At 41.2% G+C, this 17,486-nt stretch overlaps 1 protein-coding gene across 3 annotated transcripts in view; it reads right to left on the reverse strand.

The window, feature by feature from the left end:
* SPTBN1 (spectrin beta, non-erythrocytic 1) overlaps positions 1-17,486 on the reverse strand; it is a 126,356-nt gene that overhangs the window by 36,347 nt on the left and 72,523 nt on the right. For all 3 annotated transcript variants that reach the window (XM_090134547.1, XM_090134548.1, XM_090134546.1), the window contains 14 exons: positions 16,955-17,128; positions 14,413-14,504; positions 13,132-13,212; positions 12,236-12,351; positions 11,083-11,195; positions 10,233-10,420; positions 9,082-9,199; positions 7,367-7,525; positions 6,538-6,840; positions 5,577-5,730; positions 4,077-4,947; positions 3,810-3,947; positions 2,403-3,159; positions 1,897-2,099 (listed from right to left, as the gene is read on the reverse strand). In XM_090134547.1, the coding sequence (XP_089990673.1) occupies positions 1,897-2,099; positions 2,403-3,159; positions 3,810-3,947; positions 4,077-4,947; positions 5,577-5,730; positions 6,538-6,840; positions 7,367-7,525; positions 9,082-9,199; positions 10,233-10,420; positions 11,083-11,195; positions 12,236-12,351; positions 13,132-13,212; positions 14,413-14,504; positions 16,955-17,128 (3,467 nt within the window). The remainder of the gene's footprint in view (positions 1-1,896; positions 2,100-2,402; positions 3,160-3,809; positions 3,948-4,076; positions 4,948-5,576; positions 5,731-6,537; positions 6,841-7,366; positions 7,526-9,081; positions 9,200-10,232; positions 10,421-11,082; positions 11,196-12,235; positions 12,352-13,131; positions 13,213-14,412; positions 14,505-16,954; positions 17,129-17,486) is intronic.

Consider the following 17,486-nt stretch of genomic DNA (forward strand, 5'->3'; position numbering starts at 1 on the left):
CCCTGAAACGCTGTCTGCTCTCTCAATGGACAGTGGCTTAGCTTGCAAGCATTACTGTAAAAAAAGCCACTATTAACAATATAAAAAACTACAAAGAGCACGGGAAGCATGGAGCCACTGCACATATTTGAGTTTGTTTGGTTTTGTCTTTTGCTATAACAAAAGACAGGAGCTTGGTTGGGAGAGCAATTTTTTGTTAAACCAAAGAGGCTTCCTTTGCTACCACTCCCACTACACCCAGCCCTAAGGCTTTGTTCTTGAGGCTTATCATCCTTACAGGCTCAGAGAGCAATCACACGGATTTCCTGGATAGCAGTGCACCGGATGGTTTTTGCAGCAGTCTGCAGAAATAGCTTTGGAATTGAGGAAATGCGTTGAAAACAAAAGTGAGCTTAAAAAAAAATATACAGCCTCTAAGACTCAACCATCCTTCTGAGTGGGAGAAGCACACGTGCTGCAGACAGGACAGCCCAGGTGGCTGACCAGAGTGCCACAGGGACACAGAGGAGAAGCTGTGCTGGGGAAATGGTCAGAGTACCACAGTGATGGGCAGAAGGAGCCCCTCTACACATCACTGCTTTAAGGAAATGGAGAAAAAACGAAGGTACTGACTGGATAAGCTCACTGTGTTCCAGTGTTGAACAAAAGGCACATGTAAGTGCTTCCTTTATCTGTGAGCATTGTCTTCCAGAAAAGGAAATTGTTATCGTCACATAAAGAGACCTGCATATGCCTGGACTTGGGATCTAAGTTGCCGTGGCTGGAAACCCAATTAAGTGAACAAACTCAGATCCTAGGTTGCTTTCACATCATTTCCTTTTTCTGGTCTTTGCAGATTCTGGTCAGAATCTAAAGAGAGTCAAGCTGGCCAGAGAATGAAAACGTGAGCTATCCTAGGGGTTAGAATGCCAGAGGACTCACACAAGCTCTGGGAACAGGAACATTCACCTTTTTTTAAAGCCTTGGGCCACAGCTAAAGCAGGTACACACATGGTGTGAAATGTTGCACCTTTCCTGTTCTAGTAAACATCTTCTGCACTGCTTCAGTTCAGTTGCTCTTCGAAGATAGAAGCACTTGGCAGCCTGAGCTTCCTAGCTGCAGAAGGATGCAAGTCTGACAGAAGGTGGTCAGTAGCATTTGACATAAAAATTCTGCAGGAACTTACTGCTGTGTTCTGATGATCATGGCTGAAAACCACTTTGAAAGATTCCACTACTATTCAAACCAAATGAAGACAGAACTATAAATCATAGCCATCAAAACTGAACATTCGGTTCTAAAAGAAAATGAAACTCTTAAAACATCTACAGCAGTCACACCACAGCCAAAGAGACAAAGCAAAAACCTTTTTCTAGGATGAAAACTGCATTTGTACCAAGCTTTCTAATCTCATTTCAGAAGGGCCAGACAACTTGGAAAACATGATCAAAGCCAAGTGGGTGGGGTTGATAAAATGCCAATTACACTTTTGAAGAGACTCGTTCCTTCCCCAGGGGAAGGACAGGAATATATTATTGTAATTGAATCAGCTAGGAGATAGCAGAGGAAATTTAAGGCTTGTAAAATCAAGTATAGCTACTGCTACAGCTTCCACTAGAGAATGAAGTCTGATAATACTCCAAGAAGTATGTGGCAACACTCCTGTAGCCAAATCCTGCGTAGTGAGCTCACTCCCTAATAAGTCTCTAGAAAATGGGAGAGGTAACATTTAATTAAGGTAGCCAAGCACATTTTTGAAACATTACAGTTTCTACTTCTACACAGGACAAAGAAAACAGTCTGCAACAGACGTTTTCTAACATGTTACTTTGCCTCTTGATTCCAATAAAATACTGTCTCTCAGAGAACAGAAATGAAACACAAACAGCTACATTCTGCTATCAGTCTGACCTTACCTGTCATCAATAGAGTCCACTTTCTCCTGGATTTTATCAGAGTTAATGTTCCCATCACTAACTAGCCTTCTGCCCGTCTCTACAACTGCATTGATCTTTTCTTCATTCGCATCCATGGTGGTCATGAAATCCTCCTGTTTCTTAATAGCAGCTTCTGCTCCTTCCAAAGTAGTGGGCATTTCTGTGTGTGCCAAAACATACTCCTGTGTTTGAAACACAAATCAGAGAGATAAAAGTACTGCACTCAGACTGTATTGTATACTCTGTAAATAGATTCACCACACATCAAAAGAAAGGCCTCCTAAGAACAGATAGAAGTAAATACAAAGAGCAAACTGCAGTTAGAAAAAAATATGTATATATATATATATCTATTCTTAGCTCTGCTGCTGAACAATCTCGTTTGTTAGCCCCTTGCAGTATATGATGTTGATGTGGGGAAATGAGTTTGATGAGAATTCTATGATTCTATGATAAATGAAACAAAGTGGATCTCGATCACTTACCTGGTTGTTAAGAAATGCTTCTGCTTGCTTGGTATCTCTGAGAAAGAGCTGGTAGGCATGAGACTGGGAAAGGAGATTTTGCCTGTTCTCCCACATTTTGTGAAGTTCATTCCATCCAGTGTCCAAAGCCTGTAGGCGCTGGCGTAAGAACATGTACTGAGCATCAGTCTGCCCTTGTGTCACCATCTCACCCATGTCCCTCATTTTCTGGTAGTCTTCCTCGTAATTGTTGATTTCGTTCTTAATGTTCTCATGTTGAGTGAGCAGCTTCTCAGCCTCTGTCAGTGTGTTTGGCATGTCTTCGGAGGCGATTGCAGTCTGTGTTCTGGATAGCCAAGACTGGAAGTCATCCAAATCTCTCAGGAACTGCTGCAGTTTGCTTGCCTCTCCAAGAGACTCCTCCCGGTTTTTCAGGGTGGTCTTCATTTCTTCCCATACATCGTTGATTTCTGCAAGCCGTGAAAGGATAGCTTGTGCCTGGTCAGGATGCTCTGATTCCAACTTTTCTGCCTCCTTTTGCAGGTCACTGAGCTTAGCTTCAATGGCTACCAGGTCACGTTCCATGCCTGTCAGCTTCCGCTGCAGAGCCATCACTCCAGCCAGATCGTTACCCAAATCTTGAGTGGATTCAATCACTTTGGTTTTCTCCCTGATCCAGGACTTGGTTTCATTACATTCAAGGTGGTAATTCTGGATACTTAAGGCAGAGATCAGAGCATCCTTCTTCCTGTCTACCAGTTCTCTGAACTGGCTCCATCTGAAATTTATGAGGAGAAAAAGGCAGATAAATCGAGACTTTGTGTACATTAAGGGAAAAGAGTATCAGCAACACTACTGAGTGAGCGGTTACTCAGATCAGCTTGTGAAGCCATGAAATAACCTAACTTATTCATGCTATTTTCAGTCCTTTCCATATTATTAATAGTTGTATCAAAAAAGCTATTAACAAAGCTATGGCATTTATTAGAATATGCCAAGTATCAGCAACAATGAGTCCTTCCAAGTATAATTTTTCCTTAAGTGAGAAATTGCTAGCTACCTCTGATTTTCACACTAAACACACCCTCTCAGTGGACTGTGAAGCCAGAAAATGATTTAATTTAGATAAGATATTACATTGGTTTCTTTTTTATCATAATAGCCACTATGCTAAGCTTCCACCTGTCAAGTTGGGGTACTGATACACTGAGGACGTGGTTAAAGTTAATTGCAGAATTCCACCCGTTAATCAAATATTGCAAAGACACATCTCTTTGCTTTTGAAGCTTTATAGTTAAAGGTTTCCTTGAAGATATTTGAGGTAAGAATACCAGAATATATTTAAAAAAGACATAAGAAATACTAGTGATCCCACTGTATTTTCTTCATCCAGTGTCACATTTTCCTGAGTGTTAGGCCTGCACTTACCTTGTGTTGAGCTTATCTTGCTGTGCTTTTATCTCCTTCTCACTTGGATGGCCACTATGCATTAGCTGTCTTGCAATCTGGTTCACTACTGCAACACGGGAAGCCTGATTGTTCATTTCTGGTTCTAAGCTTTCAAATCTGGAAAAAACAAATAAAAATCACAAAGGCATTAGAGAATTCAAGTCACAGGCAAGTTGACAAAGGTAGCCGGTGCAAACAAAATTTCCATCCAGTATTCCCCAGAGTTCCTGGTAAAGCCATTCTCACCTGTGCTGGATCACTTCCAGGTCCTCCAGTTTCTCTGGGATCTGCATATTATTCAGCCACTTCTCTTTCTCGTCAATCCAAAGCTCACAAGCATCTGCCTCACTGAACATCTTATAAAGAGCAAGGGTGTCCTGCAAAGCCTGTTTACGCAGCCGAGTCAGCTCAGCAACCTCTTTGTATCTTTCTTCTATCCCAGACAACCTGCCTTGCACATCTGGAGACCCGGCATGCTCTTGTGGTAGAGCCTTTGCCTGTTCATGAAGCGAGTCAATGGTTGGCCGGTAGCTTGCAATCTCTTCAGCAACATCCTTGTGTTTCTTAACCAAGGACTGAGTGGAATATTCATCATGGCCAACATCATTGCTGGAGACAATTTTGAGGATATCCAACATCCACGCATCAATGTCATCAGCATCAGCCTGGAACTGGTGAAGGAGAGAGGCTTCCTCCAGACGTTTCTTTCTAATGGCAGATAACTGTTCCAAGTTAGCCCACTGCTCCCGAATATCCTTAATTCTTTCTTTGATTTTCTCAGACCCAAAATGCTCTTCCGCAATCATGTCTTCACCTTCTTTTATCGCCTGCTGAAAGTGGCCACTGCGACCACTCATTTCATCTTCAAATGCCTTATGTTTACTCAAGAGACGGACGACGCTGGTTAGGTCCTTCCCGTAGTCATCAGATGAAAGGATCTGCTCCTTCTCCCTGATCCAACCCTCTTCTTCAGCCATTTCCCAGAAGAATTTCCAGAGGCGCCGCGACTCCTCCAAGCGGGCCCGGCGCTCAGCTGCGAGTTGGCACAGCTCTTGGTAACAGAACTCCATGTGAGCGACGCGGTCCCGAATAACCTGTGGGTCACATGGCTTGTAACCTGTTCAGATAGAGAATGTAGGTTACAACAAGGCCCCACCAATTTTCACCTCTACATCCGGGACATACATGTGAGCTCTTAATTCCTGATAGCTCCATCTGCAAAGTTTCCAGTAAAGAATCGATAGCTTCCTGAAACAATGGAACTACCCAGACTTCATTCAGAATTTAAAAAGATCTAAAAGACAAAAACTTAAAAAAATGAAAAAGATATTCATAAACTTATCAGTTAAAGAAAAATCACCACTCCAGATTTATATTACAAAAAATAAACATTACTTTAAACTTTAGCTAATGTCATTAATTTACTGGAATTGCTTTGAATTAGAATAAATTGGGGAAAATACCACACTCAATTTCATGATTTCTTAATGTTTGTATTAGAAACACAAAATGGAATTAATGCTACAAAGTTACAGCAGCTGCTGGTTAAAAATGTGACATTCTAGGCAAACTGAAATCTCGAGTGAGTTACCTGGCTGAATTAATCATTGACACAGGGAGAAAAGGAACAAATAATTGTGGATTTTCTTATTCAACTCAACATAATGTGCCGTGAAGAACTAAAAAGGCTCAAGGAGAACCTCATATATAATTACATCTAAGAAGGACATGTTGGCTGCTAGTTACCTTCTCCATCGGTGGCAAACTTCTGAGCAGATGCATTGACCCCTCTCACTCTCTCAGCCTGAATAGCAATGTCAGCTTCCACTAGAGCATGTTTCTGCAACAGGTCTTCGACTCCTAACAAGTGTTTGCCATAGTCTTGTGACAGCAGAAGCACCTGATCAAAATGTAAAAGGCAAGTAAAATGAGCTGAAGGCCATAAGCTATTTGTTTCTTAATGACTCCCTTGTGCCTTATAATGCCCTCTATTTTTACAGTGATTTAAATCCAAAGTAACACCAGGAACATAAGCAGAATTATTGCAAAATTCTGGGGACACGACTGATGTGAATTTGAACCAACTTTTCAAATCACTAATAACCATGAAGAACTTGACTGTGCTCTCTAACACGGTTCTAAGTCTGAGACGGAGAAGCTGAGTTAGCTCAGCAGAACCAACACAATGCACTCTGTCCAGGTACCTTAAGCTGCCACTGAACTACACACAACTTTCCTGTGACAGCTTACAAGTTCTGCGGGCTGAAGGACAAGAACAAAGTTAGAATTCCTGCCTTTCTAAGGTCCCAGCAGAACACACAGGAAAATATTTCATGCTTTTTAAAGCACAGTGATCAAGAGGTGAGTAGATTCCCATGTAAGCAGCACTGAAGATATTTCATCTAACTCCCTTTCACCAAAATCTGCACCCTCACCTAAGCCTGACCAAAGCTTCTGGCCCTTATCACAGTGGCATGAATATGAAAAGAGGCTTTCTACAGGAGCAAGCCTGTTCCTTTTCCTTACTGTTTTTAATCTTCATTTTTTAAAAAACATCATCATTTATAGGCATAAGGAATTTGTTCACTGCTTATGAATTTGCCCACTAAACCAGAAAGGCAAAACGAGTCTTAAAAATTTACCAAAGAAAAGACATGTACACCTCTCTAGAATATTTATTCCATGTTCTCAGATAGATAACATCTACCTTCATCTCATCCATCCAGTCCATAATGTATAGCATTTCCTGGAAAATCTTTTGTAGGCCAAGATTCATTTCCAGCCGTTGTCTTCGTGCCCTGAGTAGCTCCAGGAGGTACTCCCACAGGCGTATAACATTGTCCTTTCTTGCAGTGATGCGTTTGATATCATGATAATTTTCAGTCTCAAGCTCCTTTGCAACTGCAACCACAGCCTGGACTCGCTCTTCATATGCTGCAATGTCTGTTTCAATGGCCTCATGCTTTTTCGTTGCAGCCTCTACTGCTGGAAGGTCAAAGCCAAAGTTATCCTGTAACGACAGAGACAGTTCTTCAGCAGTGGCATGCTCAAACTTAAAAATGATTTCTGATTGTGCAGAACACACTTGTTAGCAACTGAGGATCTCAAAATGCTCTGAAAACTCTTCTGATAAAATCAGAGACATAAGCTTTGGGGAAAGAATCACAGCGGCCATCAGGATCTTCTTGGGTTTTTTTGTTGTTGTTTTAAATCCATCTCTAGTAAATAATAACAAATTCCACTGAACTGACCTGAACATTCAGGTATAAAAAATCTCAACTGTGGGTGTTTATTTCCATGAGTTTCTCCTGACTACAGACTGATAGATTCCAAGAATGGGTATGCCAAATGCATTAAAGATAGGACAGTAATATATACTCTAAAAATACATTTACACAGACATACAATACATATAAATACACATAGATTCAGTAAAATAAGTGGCATAGGAGAAAAAAACATTCTCCTTGCAAGAACTGTGACCTTTAAGTACTTGGAATCATTTAAGTCACACAGACAATTTCTGAAAGAGGCACCTGAGAAACTAGACGTTGATTTTCACTCAGCCAAGTTTCTCTCATAGCTGCCTTGCGATCAAATCTGCGTGCAAGTTGTTCCAGTTTCTCTTGTCTGATGAGCTCATTTCGCAGTGCCAGTTCTCTTTCATGTTCAGCTTTTTCCAGTCTTTCCCAGGCCTGAAGATGTGGAGAAAAAAAAAAAGTAAAAAACAAACATTCGCCTTCTAAATACACACTCATACAATAAATCATGTCTGTTTCACAGGAGATCAGTACTGAAGTCACTTCATCCAAGTTTCACAGAATTGGCTGATTTACTTATGTGCCAGTATATCTGGTTTATATTGGCTGGCCTTACACCTTGTCTGCTAATACAGTCTTAAACTTTGATCTCCATTCATTCATTCCTTTTTTGAGCAAGAGGTATAAGCCTTATTTATCTCAGATGCATTTTCTTGAGTTCGTTTGTTATTTGCCTCCACTGAACCTTAGGTAAACCACCTGGCTTCAACATGTAAGAGAGCAACTCTTTCGAAATCTTCTAAGTGCTACTCTCAAAGAAGGAATTCTATCTTTTTCCTTTAGGACATGACAATTAGATATTTGTGTGTAAAATCAGTTTACAGCTGTTGTTATCACATCCTCATTGGAAAGGAAAACAAATACCAAATTTCTTTTGCTGCATCGGAGTCCTTTTTTCCCCTAAAGCAAGAAGTTACTCACACGCATAGCATTAATACTATAAAAACAAAGTCTTAGAAGCACACTGAAAGCCAACTAATCACCTTTCAGATCTTCTATACAAACAACAAAAATACCCACAATTAAACACAAACTACCCCAGATTCTTCTAAATCCTAACAGATGTGAAATTGCCTGAAACTCAAAGTATTTTAGGCATTCACAGACACAGGAGCTTAATGCAAACAGTAGAGTCATGCAGTTTACTGCTCTCTAGGATGCAGATTGAGGCCACAGACACCCAGAACAGCTGCTCTGGGAATGCCAAACATGATCAAACTCAAATAAGGAAAGCTCACAGTTTTAAGCTGTTTGTTATCCTTGATAGAGTTTGTCAGCTCTGCTGCAGCTCTGTTGGTGCACCAGCATAAAAAATAGCTACTTAAATCCCAAACGAGAACCCACAACATGAGTCACAATACTTCCTTTACTCTCCCATGCTGTGGACAGAAGGGCTGAAAGGCAGATAAAGGCCAGTTCTGCTCCCTGCTTGGAGCCATGGAAAGCAGAGGCATTGCATAACCCTGAATGACACAGGCTGCCTGCTGCTGTGCTTGGCTCTGCTGGGTCTCAAACAACCTTTTTCTTTTCGGGAGCTTTGTTAGGACGCATCTCATCAAAACTAAATGAGGAAGGATGCAATACCTAATATTGCTGCTACTTTCTGCTGATTAATAGCCAGGACCCCGGAGGAACAAGAGCTACTACATCTGTAACTGACTGCTCAGAACTACTGCACATTTTTCTTCTGCACATGAGGAAGAGCTTAGAAATACTGAAGCCATCCAGGGTCTCAGCTCATATCAGTGAGTTTAAGATAAGGGAAAAGATCCCCTCACCTGTCCCATCTTACAGTCCCTACTGTAAGAGGCCTATGAGGCCTAGAGATAGCAGATATTATCTTCACACCATCCCAGCATGCAAAGACTGCAGAAACAGACACTGAAAAGAAAAACCAACTGAGTCACAAAGGATGGGCTGTCTCAGTTTACCTTGTTTATGTCAGAGATGAGTTTGCCCTCCCTTGGCATGTATACTTTCTGATTGTTGGCTCTCATTTTGCTTTGGATGGTAAAAAGCAGCACTTCCAGGTTTCCTTTTTCTGTAAACCTAAACAAAATTTTCCAAAGGAATAGTGTTACAATAAAGCCTTCGTGGCTACCAAGGCATTATAAAGCACTTCCTTAAAATATTGACATGAATGGAGTACTGAGATAAACACCTGAATCTTGTGTGAAAGCTGAAAGCAGTAAAAATAGCCCCCCACCCCTGCAATCAGCTGGGTCAAGCAGAAACAAACAAACAAACTCCTTCACAGAAGTCAGCTGTCTGTCTGTTTAGATTTAAACCTCTTTGAGGCATAGAAGGCTGCATATTTTCTTACTCTATTACGTGTGCTGTCCTACTTTATCAACCAAGAAACTGAAGTTTTGTTTAGAGCCCACTGCACCCCATAAACTCTTCCCACTCTTTTCCCTGAGTTGTATGCCTGGGAAACAAACAAACAGCATAGGCACTGGGGAATAGACTGCAATTTAGAGGATGCCTGGATATTCTGTAATGTTTTTGATTGTAATTATTATCCATTAAAACTTATATTAGACAAAAATAATAAACAGATCTGATAACGTAATGCTAAAATAAACTCTCCAGAAACAAACTGCATGGCTTTGGTTATATCATTTTTAGCAAGCAAGGCTATCTTTTACGAAGCCAGACACACTTCCTCTTAATTATGGAAAAACAGAAAGAGCCTTTTAATAGCTGTGTCTTGGTATTATATGCTGCTAGTGAGCATGACGAGTGATATTTCCATACCAGTATGGTATACTATTACTGTTTGTATTGCAAGACAGGCACCTCTGTGAAATGATAGCTTCCAGTACCATGAGATCCTGCAAACAGCACACTTGTTTTCAATTATTATTGCTACTGTTATTACTACATGCATATCAAATAGCATAAAACAAATAGAATCCAGTAATGGTCAGTGCCCATTAGAAATGTGATATCTAGTCATGCTCAGAAAAATAAATTCTTCGGCCAAGATTAAAATTACTTCTATGCGTTTGTATTTTTTTTAAATCAACAACTGACTGAACAAAACAAGACCACTGTTTTTTTAAGCTAAGATTAAGATTACTTGGGTGGTTTCTCTACTGTGCGGTAGGTGTTGAATGCCTGCAGCTGCTGTTGCACACCAACAAGTGAGTTGGCAAATTTGCGGTTGTTGAGGATAATAATGGTTTGCTCAATCCACTCCAGAAGGTCAGAAGCCAGCGATTCATATTTTTCAATCATTTTCTCTGTTTCAATGGCATTGTCAAGCACCTGCAACAAGCAGCACAAAATAAGATGAGTAACAAGGGCAGCACACTTCAGAGTCACCTAAGGGCTTGAGGTCCCTTCCAACCTTGGCAATTATGTGATTCTGTGATTCTGTGAAATCCAGCAAGCTACTTAAAGAATCAGGCGCTCACCCCTGAGCACTACAGGGCCCGTGTTCCCTGAGGTATAAGGGCTTTGCATTTTTTGGTGCTGAATTCCCCTAATCCCAAGGCAACAGAGGGGCAGAGCAGAAGCATACAACAGGATTCACATCCAGTCTGCCAGCTGTAAAGACAGGGGCAGCTTTGCCAAAGGGCAGAGAACAACAACATGTTTTTTAAATGAGAGACTTTTCTGGGCTTCAGAAGAGACAGAAGACCCAGAGGGTGAGGAGCAGCTAATGGGAAAGGCAAAGCAGCAATGATGCAAAATTAACAAGCAAAAATAAAACACCAGCCAAATGTTTTCTAATAAGAGGCAGCTGGAAATTAAGTACTCCTCGTGATCATATGGGAATATTTAACATTCAAAATGCATTTCAAAAGCAAAACTAAAAACTACCATACAGTGGACTCTCTAAGGTTTAACACTCGAGAGGGAAAAAAACCAAAAAATCAGAAAGATTTAAATTGCTTTGCAATAACTTATAACTTCAATTAGCAAACCTTTCCAATGCGTTTTCCTTCAACAGCTAAAGCTTTCATTTTGGAGAAGTAGTGATAATATGTCACCACGTAGGTGATGATTGACTTTTCATCGGGATGATCAACACTGATATCTGCAAAGCAAACAACAGTTGTCTTAGCACAGTGGGAGGGCATGGATTAAAACAACAAAGCTAATAATCCAACAAGAATGGGTTCGAGAGTCAGAGATATGGGTTCAGTGGCAGCTCAAGTCCTAAGATTTATGTCCTGATCAGAAACGTATTCAGCAGCTTTAGACTGGTTCTGGATTACCCCATGTTGTACACTCTGTCACTAAGAAGTATTCCTTTATCCACCTCAGTGCAGACCATGGCTAAACCGGGGGCTGGAGATCTTTGGGCCTTAGCATCTGGTTCACGATTTTGACACAGACTGCATGGCTGAACAACCTCCCTAATGTCCATGTGAGTCAGCAGACCTACTGCTAATTGACATCTTCAGTGCTCTATCAGTATGTGGAGAAATGCAAAACAAATGGCATGTCTGTCCAGGCAAATATTCTGAGATACACAGAAGGAAAACAAATCATTTTTTTTTTCTGTAGCAATTACGAGGCACTGGAAAACAAGCAAGAAGAAACTTGCCCAGACACATGGCCTCTATTTATTTGCCCTGTGACAGAAAAATTTTGTCCTGGAGTTGTGAGCATTCCTTCCAACACGTGTGAGTGCACAGCCTCACAAATGCTTGGGATAAATCTCACCAAGAGTCTGAAAGAAATGGCTCACTACTGGGTGAAATCCACATTAGTCATCTTCTGATTCAGGATGAGAAACAAAAACATTTTTTTCAGAGCACACCAGAAGGATGCCTCTAATTGGAATGATTTTATATATACATGGCCAGTCCAGTGATCTGTATACATGGCAATCCAGTGATGGGGGATTATAAATTCTGAATTTAGGGCTGTTTTGGTTCCACTGCTCAGTCCTCTGCAGGAGACATCTTGCACTCTCTCCTTCCCTCTCTGGCTGTATCGCTGAGTGAGTCAGCAGCATCCTGCTAGCTGCTCTTCAAGGCAAAAAGCTATCACAAAACAGCATCCTCTGACAAGGTGGGAGAATAGAGCCCACAAAGAGCTGCAAAGTGTTAAAACTGTAGGAATTCTTACCCTCAGGGTCCAGGAGCTTAGTAAGACCAAGGTGTTGCTCAGCAAGGTTAAAAGCATTCTGCAGATTGTAGTGTGCATTTGATTTCTTCAGCTTGTCAAAATCAATCAGATCAGGCCTAGACAGGATGAAAAATTCATTAGATTTGCCAAAGCACAGCATATCCACCTTCAATGAACAAATGACATAGAATGAAACCTGGCCTCTCATGCTGCCAAGGTTTCACTTGCCCAGTACCCCTGTGCATTTCAGTGTGAGAATTAAAAGAATGAAGTAACACCTAGCAGTTAGCAAGGCAGCAGAACCTAGCCCATGACAAAAAATAACAACAGTTTACCAGGGACAAAGTTTAGCAGGGTCAAAGGCAAGTGAACAGCTATGGGAAGTCAGTCTCTCCTCCTGACAAGGTGAGCATGTAAGCCATCCCACTAACATCACCCAAGCTCACCAATGAGTGGCACTAAAGCTGTGTCCAACTGTAGCACCAGATTCTATAATCCCAGCCCAGTGACTTTTTTCCCCTTCAGTCTGCCACTGCATTCCACTCTCCTGGACTGTGAATTCTGGACTGTGAATTCAGAACTCGTAACTGGCTACGCAGTAAGGTAAGGTATAAAGACTTCTCCTCCAGTGTAGTCAGTCACAGAACCAAACAACAGTGTGTATAATTTATTCTCTTGAAACGAAACGCAACTTGCAGTATGAGAAGCTGTTGCCCAGATGAGCTCACAGCAAACACAAGAGTGAAAAAGCAGAAGGCAAGTTGCTGTAAAAGTAATTCTTCAACTTCCTTCTCCCCACAGATTTTAAAATCAAGCTGCATGGTAACTTCAAAACACCATGCACTCTTCAGCAATCCCAGCTTTCAAAACCCATCAGGACATCTCCCCACACATACCTGTGCTTGTGTATCAGTGCATTGAAAGCCATTCCATCCCTCCAGCTTGTGGTAAAGTTGTGAATGTTGACATTGGGGTAACTGCCAGAACAAAGACAACACAATGAATACAGCACCTCCACTGCAGCTCTGTACAATCTGTTGCTAAGTCCTGGTTGCAGGAGTGACATATTTGTTGTAAAGCTAATGGTGCAACATTCCTTTCCTCGATGGGCAATCTATTATCACAACTATTTTCTAATCAGACACTAGAAGTAAGAGCATCTTACCAGAGGAATTTATACGCATGTGGCTAAATCGTAGATTCAGAGAACATGAAACAGAAGCCACCTTACCACTGGTTTATTTTTCTTGCAGCTCTCAAAATGAATTCTGTGTCATGAATTTTAGTTCCCCAGCTTCTAGTTCACAGTCAAAGATTTAACCAGGAGAAGAGACCAACCTCTACCTTTGCTGATATCCACCGTGATAGGTGGATCCCACTACAATTGACTAAACAGAAAAAGCATTATGCCTGGAAGGCAAAAATACTTTGGAAGGCCAGAATACATGTTTCAGCACACTTGAGACTTAAAATGCACATCCATATCTTATGCCATTAAACAAGAAGTAATTTTATTTTTGAGCATTGAAAAAGTAAAAAAAAAAAAAAAAAAAAGCCTTAAGAGGCAACGGAGTTGAGAGCAGCTTCTTATGCCCAGAAAAACCTAATGAATCAATATACACAGATATAGACTGAAGACAGCAAATTATCAGCTTGCCTGCAGCCTGCTCATGCTGTAATCAAAGGGGAAAGTTTGACTAATTCCATGAAACAGTTCTGTTCCTTTTAGATATTTCACAGACTACACATGAAAAGCAGGAAGCCCAGTATACATCAAATTCACTTTCACTCTGATTGTAAAAATCCAGATACAAGCAAATGGCATATCATTCTTTACAAGAAGAGACTCAACTACTGCATCATCTAAGGGCACTGTAGACTGGGAAACAGCTGATGCTTCCATATCATTATATGTGCAAAAAGGAAATGATGGCAGCAAAAACCTTAACACCATTATTTCTTCAAAGTAGGAGGGTCAGCATTTACTATATACTTATTTGTGTTTATCACACAGAATTAATGTAATAAATCAGAATTTTATCACTTGTAAACATCAGTGCACTTTTCTAGTTCAAATCCACTTAAGGAGACGTATGCATTTGCCCATTTAAAATGATTTCAATGAAAACTCAAAACGTTGTAGGAGCTTTAGAGATAATCACTTAATCCACACTCACCCAGCTGTCTTCATCTGGCACCACAAAAGCAGTGCATCCTTAGCAGATTTCTTCTCCTTGTTGTCCTCAGTTTCAACACTGATGTCTTGGATCTGAAATTAACAAAGAAGTTTTAAAGCTTTTCTTTGAGAAAACACATTTTTCTCCTTTTTAAAAATGATGAAGGACATTGCATCATAACTTAAGTAGCAAAGGAAATCTATGACCCAAAAAGCACGTTAGAAGAATCTGCAGGATCTTGTTTAAGAATATTCATGCCAAGTGAAAGCTTCATATGCCCTTATTTTACTGGAACATTACTGGTTTTTTTAGTCTATAGTTTGAACTTCAGCAGAAAATATTTCTAATTGCCAAGGCAAACCCTGTTCTACATGGCACCATAGTTTTACCCTGCAAACTGGAACACTGTGATTGAGGGCTACACACTGTTTAGAAGGGATAAGTAGGGCAGGAGGGGTAGGGGAGTTGCTTTCTATACTAAGTGCAGATACACTGAAAAAAGCTGTCTCCAAAAAACAGCCATGATCAGGTTGAGAGCTGTGGGTAAAAATCAGGGACCAGACCAGTAAAGGACATCTTATGGCTGGGGTCTAATACAGGCAACCTGACCAAGGGAAGCCTGTTGGCAAGTGCTTCTTGCTTTAGCTATAAGAAGCATCACACTCACAGGCTGTCATCCTGATGAGGGACTTCAACTACCCAGATGTCTGCTGGGAAAGCAACACCGTGAGCTGCAAGCTATCCAGGAGACTCGTAGAGTCTTCTGAAGATAAATTCCTGGTAGAGAAGAGGTGTTCTAGACCTTGTTCTTATGAACAAAGACTGACAGGTTGGGGATACAAAAGCTGGGGCAGCCTTGGATGCAGAAATCATGAGGTGGTGGAGTTCAGGATCTTGTGTGAAAGAAACAGGACAATAAGGACTGCAAGTCTGGACCTCAGGGGAAGTCTACTTGGGTCTCTTGAAGGACCTGTCTGGATGTATCCCATGGTTAGAGTACTGGAAGGTAAGAGGGCCCAAAAGAGTTGGTTGATATTCAATTACCACCTCCTCCAAGCTCAAGATCACTGCATCCCTAAGAGAAAGAAATCAGGCAAAGGTGTCAGGAGATCTGCATGGATGAGCAACGAGCTCACAGAAAAACTCAAATGCAAGGATGTTTACACAATGTGGAAAAATCTGGACACTTGGAAGGAATACAGGAATAGAGTCCATCCTAAGCAGTGTAGCAACTAGATATCTCAGATGGTAGACTGTGTCTCAATTACTTTAAAAGAGGGAAAAACATTTATATGGCCAAATATATCTGATATAATGGATGTGATTCACTGTTTTTTAAAAAAATGTATCATAGCTTCTGTGAAGCCCCATTCCAGTTGCTGAAAACTAGGCAGACATCTTAATATTTAGAAAAAAACTGAGAAACCTTAAAATAAAGAGCTTATATTTATTCATTATAGGTTTCTGCAAAAGGATTTTCCAGCCTTTCCTGACAGAATCCAAAGAGAAACATGCAACTTGCAGGAATGCAAGAAATCACTGTCCTCAGCTGACAGGCTAAACGATTCCTGCAGGCACCCTTCATATGCTCCAGTGCAAAGTCAGATGAGTTAATGACAACCACCACAAGAGATGAACAGATGAGAGTAGCATTTCCTCCTAAATAATATATGTGTGTATATCCTGGGTTGCATCAAGAGAAGTGTGACCAGCAGGTCGAGGGAGGTGATTCTGCCCCTCTACTCTGCTCTCCTGAGACCCCACCTGGAGTACTGAGTCCAGTTCTGGAGCCCCAACACAAGAAGGACATGGAGATGTTGGAGCAGACCCAGAGGAGGGCCACAGAGATCAGAGGACTGGAGCACCTCTCTGGGGCTCTCCAACCTGGAGAAGAGAAAGCTCTGAGGAGACCTTACAGTGGCCTGCCAGTACCTGAAGGGGGTCTACAGGAAAGCTGAGAAGGGACTTCTTATAAGGGCAAGTAATGACAAGATGAGGGGAAATGGTTTTACACTGGAATGGGGCAGATTTAGACTAGATATTAGGAAGAAATTCTTTACTGTGGTGGTGAGACGCTGAGCAGGCTGTCCCGTGAGGTTGTGAATGTCCCCTTTCTGGAAGCATTCAAGGCCAGGCTGGATGGGGCTGTGAGCAACCTGGTCTAGAGGGAAGTGTCCCTGCCTGTAGCAGGGGGTTGGAACAACATGATCTTAAAGGTCCCTTCCAACCCAAACCATTCTATGATTCTATATACCTGTGACAGGAGCTTCATATTTGTTAGTAGTTAAAAAATAAAAATGTATAACCCTCTGCACAGAAAACCTACACTCTAACTCTCACTGATTGCCACAGAAGATCTTGAAGTTACACTCCCTCCCCTCAGCTCTGGAGCATGCCTCATCAGATGCCAAGCACCTTTATCTCCTATCATGTTGAAGGGTTTAGGAATGCTCCAATCTTAAAAAGCAAGATAAAACCGATTACAAATAAGTATGGAAAATTCAAACGTGTGTAGGTATGCATGTAATGTATGCATCCTCACCTGGAATCTCAGGATAATAGTCCAAATAAGGCCAAGTGTCAGTCTGTGATTCCCGTCCACAATATCATGAGATCCCATGTTTTCCAGGTGTACTCGTTGCTCTTTCAGGAACTGCAGGGCTTTATCAACATTCTCCAAGCAATGGATGCGCATCCTTCCCTTAGTTGGTTTGGGCTAGAAGGTACAAAGAAGAAAAGCATATATTACTGTTAATTAAAAAAAAAAAAAAAAAAGCATGGTAACTCTTCTGTCCAATAAGCTGAGTCATCCATGAAGCCACTGCCAGCCACCAACACTGCATACACTTGTCTTGCATATTCAACCATCTGTGTACATCTCAAGGATAATGGTAGCACATGTCAAACCTGCTAACCCAGGACTGCTAACATCCCAGACCTCTGCCACGTACGCTGGGCAACCAATTTCATTTGCTTTCTGAAATGTTTTCCTTGCTTACTTCCTTTATGTTTTCCACCTAGGCACTTCAGCAACTCACTTGCTACCTGGAAGATTTTTTTTGTTTTGTTTTTTA

The sequence above is a fragment of the Phasianus colchicus genome, chromosome 2 (genome assembly GCF_987193195.1).
Source record: "Phasianus colchicus chromosome 2, bPhaCol1.hap1.1, whole genome shotgun sequence".
Lineage (NCBI taxonomy): Eukaryota > Metazoa > Chordata > Aves > Galliformes > Phasianidae > Phasianus > Phasianus colchicus.